The following is a 5,908-nucleotide window of genomic DNA, read 5'->3' as shown; positions in this document are numbered from 1 at the left end:
GTGAATCAAAAGCGCTTCCAAATAACATAAAAAAATCAGAATAAATTCCAGAGACACCTACATTTTTTGTTATTCTTTCCTTCGTGTCACTACAGATAACGCTACGTATATATGACCTCACAAGACAGCTTCTGCTTCCATGACATCATGAGCAGATAATACATTGTGATTTATGGAGACAGGAATAGCCCACATGAAAATTTATTTTAAGCAACGGTGCCGTTAAATCTATGTTTTGTTTTAGGTTTTATTGTATTTTCAGATATTTAGTTAAATAGAATCCATCACTTTCCCAAAATTCTACACATTCCGGTCAATTCCCTGATGAACCCGGGTAACGGCGATCACGGATTAACATAAACAATATATATATGTTTAATATGTGACCAATCTAGGAGCGTCCGCCTTAACTTCCTGTTCGCGGATCCAGGCAGCCGTTATTATTTTTTTTTTAATGAAAATGCGTACATATTGGGTTAAACTATAAATTAAAGAATCGAACGCTGTTTCAAGGCTTTAAAGCACGAGAATAAACGTTTTCTATAAACAGAAATAGTATTTTTACGTACAATATTTTTTTTCAATGTCTTTGTTTTTCTTCCAAAAACTCGATCAGACCAATCCAAACCACCGCGATCACCGCTGCACTCGGCGCCCCATTACTCTGGCCTGGCGGCTTGTAGCTGGAGGGAACGCGATCATGTACTCGGCAGGCGATTTCACTGGGCTGAGATCACGTGACCTCAACCGGAGACGCGATTGTAGCCTGTGATTGGCTGTTGGTTCGCGAGCGGGCGGAGGATTGTGGGAAGATGGAGGGCAGCGTGGGGAGGCTGGAGGAGCAAGCTCTGCGGCGAAAAGAGAGACTCAAGGAGCTGAGGAAGAAGCGGGTGAGCTGGGGCGGGATGGCGGCGGGGACGGGGGCTCCTCAGAGCTGCGATGTGTGGCCGGACAGGCCCCTGTGGATCCAACGTACGGCCCAAACGTATGTGGAGTCCCTAGACGGCCTAATAGGGGCCGCTTAGTGTATATTATTCTCTGTAATACCTCAAAAAGGGGTAAAATGTTCTGTCTGTCACCCCTCGGGGCATAGAGACGGGATACCTGCAAAGTGTCCCTGTTTGACATGGCCAGTCCCTCCATGCCTGACAGGTGTGCTCTCTCCTCTCCTGTTGCCCCTCTTTTCTATGAGGTCAGAATGTTTGCTGGGTATGAGGGGATCACAGGGTTCTACAGCCCTAAAAGCCCCGATAATGTGTATAGAAACAGCAGGCAGAATAAAGTGACAGGTGGAGAAACTCCGGGGCAGACCAGCCCTTTAGCTTTATATTTATGTGTATATATATATATATATATATATATATATATATACACACGGGGTGAATCAGTATGTTGCGGCTGGTGAGAATAGTCTGCGGATAGACGGATTTACCCCACATGCCCCCTGCTTACGGCAGCTCTGCCTGTGGGCTCCCTGCTCGTGGGCAGAATGAGGTTCAGCGGCAATAAAAATCCATCAAGTTGGACTTTTCCAAACATCTCGAATGAACGCGATCCGGGGGGCTCCAGAATCTTTGCAGAAACCTCCACACGTCTTCCTTTGCAGCGGTCTAGATTAGATTGTAAGCTCCCGGGAGCCGGGCCCTCTTGTCCTTTTGTCTGTGATTTTAAATAGTTTTATTGGCTGTTGTAACAGCGCTACGGAATCTGCTGGCGCTATATGAATAAATGCAATGTGGTCGCCTCCTCCATAGGTGGTACATTCCAGGGCTTTAATAACCTCCATGGTGGAGAATGTCCGGATGGGACCGCGGCTCCTTTCATCGTAATAAATTGTGTCTTGTTTGCTGCGTCCGCGGGGGCCGCGTTCAGACCTCGCGCATCGCATGTCAGATTTTCTGTAGCGGCTTTAATCGCGTTCTCTGCATTCATAGCGTTTTTTTATTCTAATGAGTAGTTTTCTGTAGCAGACGCTACCCGTCATTCCATATAATTCCTGAGCTTAACACCAACTAAATAGCAACCCAGAACCCACCGGCAGATCGGCCCCATCCGGCCCCCACCTGGTTGCCTATTTCTCCTGCTGTAACGACTCAAATCTTAATCAGTCGTTGGTCTCGTTTTAGATTCAGGAGCCGTATGCCTATCCCATGCATGTTTAATACCCTCACTGTATTACCCTCTACCACTTCTGCTGGGTGGCTGCTCCACTTATCCACCACCCTCTCAGTAAAGTAAAACTTCCTTCCGTCCCATCTCAGTCTCTGATTCTCTAGCGTTAGATTCCGGTCTCTTGTTGTAATTTTTCTCCTCCTTTGAAATAAATTCTCTCCCGTCCTTTATCCCTTTATGGATTTAAATGTTTCTCTCCTGCCCCCTCTCTCTCTCTCTTCTCTCCTCCGTCTCGCTCCTCTCCCCATGCCGGACATATTGCGTCCTGATCGTTTTATCCCGCAGACTGCTCCTTGTTTCGGTCGCCTCGTTGATCTCTCGCGGGGGACGACTCTTCCAAATATTGAATTGTTTTAACCTCTTCTGTTGTCTGGGGCTCCGGTGGGTATTTTCTTTGGTTCTGCGGATGGTCGGACGGTCGCTGCGATGCTGGCGGCGGTTCCTCTGCGTTTTGGGAAGTAACCTTAAAATCTATTCACAGGAAACATAAAAGCCGGGCCCGGTGTATAGGGAGTTATCTGCGTTCCGATTGGTGGAGGATTCCCTCTGATATAATAATGTTTCCGGTTACATAGTACAGACACGATGCACGGATCCCCCTCGTAGCGCTTTGTGAGTCCAGTGACGTCCGGAGGGCCGGGTGTGGGCTGCTGTGCTTTCTTCTTCTTTTTATGACACGCGGCTGATTGAGAGCAGTCGCTTGCCGTCACATAAATGCCTCCAACCGGTGATAGAAATCCGGCCCCTGCGTCTGTAGGCATTCCGCTGCACAATGTATAGATCAAAACACCTGGTTAACTTGCCCTTGGCGAGATTATTTCCAGCCCCGGCCCACCTGCGGCCCGCCGTCACGCGCTGGGGATGAGAAGCGAGATCTCAGCGCTTTCATATTCATTTATCACACGGCTTTCTGTGTTCTATTTTCTTTCTCCACCTGCGCAGCCTAATTTATGAAATAACCCCCCCCCCGCCGCCTGTCTCCAGGGAGCAGTTTTTTGAGGAGTCTGCAGGTCTCTTCCGCTTCTTTAATCTTATTCCTCTCTCCTGTATACAGATGCCCCCCCCGGGGTATTTTGGGTCGGAGAGGCAGTTATATTTGGCTCCGGGGGAAGGAAGCGCGAGGATCTGTGGATCGTGATAAGCGTCGCTGTGTTGCCTCGTGTTTCTGGATCACGAGCCGCACGCCGGGGAGAAGCTTCAGCTCTGTCTCACACGGGGCTGTCTGCTGCAGCTTTCTTCCCGCTTGTGTCTCGTTGGTTTTGGCATCCGGGGCTGCAGGATCGTGAAGGATCCAAACCCTGCTTTTCCACAGATAGAAGAGCAGTTAAATTGCCATAAATATAAAAGGCGGGCAGTTACACGTCCTATGAGGGTGCCTGTCCTTGGGGGCCAGGTCCAGGGTACATGCCCTGCCCCGGCATGGCTTATTCCAGAAGTCTTATATGTGAGTGCGTACCCCCCCCCCCCCCCCGGTGCAGGTAAAATCCCTGCTAGACTTGACACTCGTGATTACCGAATTAACCCTGGCTGCCATCTCGGCCTGAGCGGGGGTGGTGGGGGGGTCCGTTTTGTTCTGTATTTACTCAGTTTGTTTATTTGTTGCAGGTCAGAGACGACGGCGAGTCGGAGAATCCGGAGCTTCCCGAAGAGGACAAAGAAAAACACAAGTAGGAACGGCGAGCCCTTCCTTCATTCTCCACTCGTCTTCTACGCCGTATCTTTACAATGATTTTTCTCCCCGTAATTAACCCTTCTTACAGTAACACGGGGCTGATCGGGGTTAATAACTAACTCTTATTTTATTGCCAATTGATTTATTTCTGACATGCGACGATGTCCGCGGCCACTCCCGGGAGGTGAGTGTTTACTTAGCCTTTTGGTAAATAACGCAGACTGACGAGCGTGGCCTTTGGAAATGTCAGGGTGATGGAGAGGTGCGAGCGTGGGACGGGCGGCTCGGCTCTCGCCCTCCCAGACCGGTATCTGCCCCTCGTTCCCAGCCCGGTGTGGTGAACGGCTTGTGCCGGACCCCTGTCTGCTGTGACGATTTAATTCCGCCCCTCACACACTCCGTGCGCCGCGTGTCTGGGGGGATTATTGCCTTTTCTGCGTCATTAACATTAAAGTTCCTTTCAGAATGAGTTAAGATCCGGTATTCTAGGATGTCTGTCATTTCTCTGTGAATAGAAAGTTACATTAAACTTCGGACCTGGTTGGGATATTGCGTGTTTTTTGCGTGTTGGGGGTCCATGTTCACGATCGCTAATTCTGCGCCTCTCGTGTTTTGTCAGGGAACTGAAGTTGAGGAATTACACGCCTGAGGATGACGTCCTCCGGGAGAGACAGGTGCCGCAGGCCAAGCCAATCTCCGGTGAGTGTAACCCCTCGCCGGTCGGAAGAGTTATACTTGAACCCGTATTTACTGTCAAAAAGCTCGGAATGTTTTGCATGCGATCAGATTAAGAATTCCTCTGTCTGGCTGAGGAGATCTCTGGGTCGTGGGGAGCGGCCAATCGCGTCTCCCGATCGTTAGCGATGTAATCGACGAGCAGTAACGGCGCAGGCTTTTGGTGATCTTGTCTCGTTCTGCCCTCTAGTGGAAGAGAAGGTGAAAGAACAGCTTGAAGCAGCGAAGCCAGAGCCGATCATCGAGGAAGTGGTGAGTGTCGGGGGGGGGCTCAGTCATTTAGTCGATACGCCTTTTTCCTGGTGCTTGTGAACTCGCAGCGCCTCTTCGTTTAAAGCTTAATCGTGTTAGAATGCGATATATGAGAGAGCGGCAGCTTGTAGAAGGTCCTCGGGCCTCGTCGCTGCCGGAAGCTTTGCGAGCGCGCGGGGTCCTGGGAATGTGGCCCCTGACGTGCCTCTTATGTTGCAGCATCATTAGGGTTAACCTGATGCAGGAACTGCTGTATTTTTACATTTGGTTTCTGTTGCAGGATTTGGCTAATCTCGCCCCGAGGAAGCCGGACTGGTGAGTGCGACGCGCTGATGGACCCCAAACGTCTGAACCATCGTGTGCTTTATATGGAGATTTTACTATATTAATTCACCCCCCCCCCCCCGACATTTATTCCCAGGGATCTGAAGAGAGATGTAGCCAAGAAGCTGGAGAAGTTGGAAAAGAGGACGCAGAGAGCGATCGCGGAGCTAATCCGTAAGTGGATGATAAGTGGACGCTAGAGTTTATTCACTAACGGGAGAGCTGGGGTTTGAGCTCCCTGACTTCTCTATACATTATGACTGGATTCACTGCGCATTGTGAAGGGGCTGGAGCTAGCCCTGTATAGTGTATAGGTAAATCAGAGCCGCGCCTGTATAATGTATAGTTAAATCGGGGGCACTTGCAGTAAAGCCCTGTGACTTTGTGCTCCGCAGGCGAGAGGTTAAAGGGTCAGGAGGAGAATCTGGCGACGGCCGTTGAATCCGCGAAGCAGGAAGATGAGGATTCGGACTGATGCCGCCGGACGGCCGCTCGCCGGACGGTACAGACAGGCGCTGGGAGGCCCCCAACAGGGCTGCCGATTACCCACCTCTGCCGTTTAGGAGCTGCCACGGCGGCATTAGGGGCGGGAAGTACTTCTGTCTGCATCCCAATAACCCCCCCCCCCCCCGGACTGTTTCTGCTGTTTCTAAAGACAATAAATCTATTTTTTTAAACATTTTTAGATCAGCCACCTTCTCTACCTTTATATTCCCAAAGCTTTCTGTTCCGGGGTATTAACCGTATTTAATA

The 5,908-nt window shown here is 50.1% G+C and overlaps 1 protein-coding gene across 1 annotated transcript; it reads left to right on the top strand.

The window, feature by feature from the left end:
• Window positions 1–812: 812 nt before the first annotated feature.
• LOC149272879 (coiled-coil domain-containing protein 12-like) lies at window positions 813–5,630 on the top strand. Its single transcript, XM_089506655.1, has 7 exons — window positions 813–890; window positions 3,778–3,839; window positions 4,464–4,543; window positions 4,770–4,831; window positions 5,112–5,146; window positions 5,253–5,329; window positions 5,551–5,630. Exons 1-7 carry the CDS (start codon window positions 813–815, stop codon window positions 5,628–5,630), a joined length of 474 nt encoding a protein of 157 aa, XP_089362781.1.
• Window positions 5,631–5,908: the final 278 nt, after the last annotated feature.

The sequence above is a fragment of the Sceloporus occidentalis genome, unplaced genomic scaffold (genome assembly GCF_023333645.1).
Source record: "Sceloporus occidentalis isolate IW3139 unplaced genomic scaffold, rSceOcc1.0.p SCAF_404, whole genome shotgun sequence".
Classification (NCBI taxonomy): Eukaryota; Metazoa; Chordata; class Lepidosauria; order Squamata; family Phrynosomatidae; genus Sceloporus; species Sceloporus occidentalis.
The sequence above is the reverse complement of the archived record's forward strand: the minus strand, read 5'-3'. Positions and strand labels throughout refer to the sequence as shown.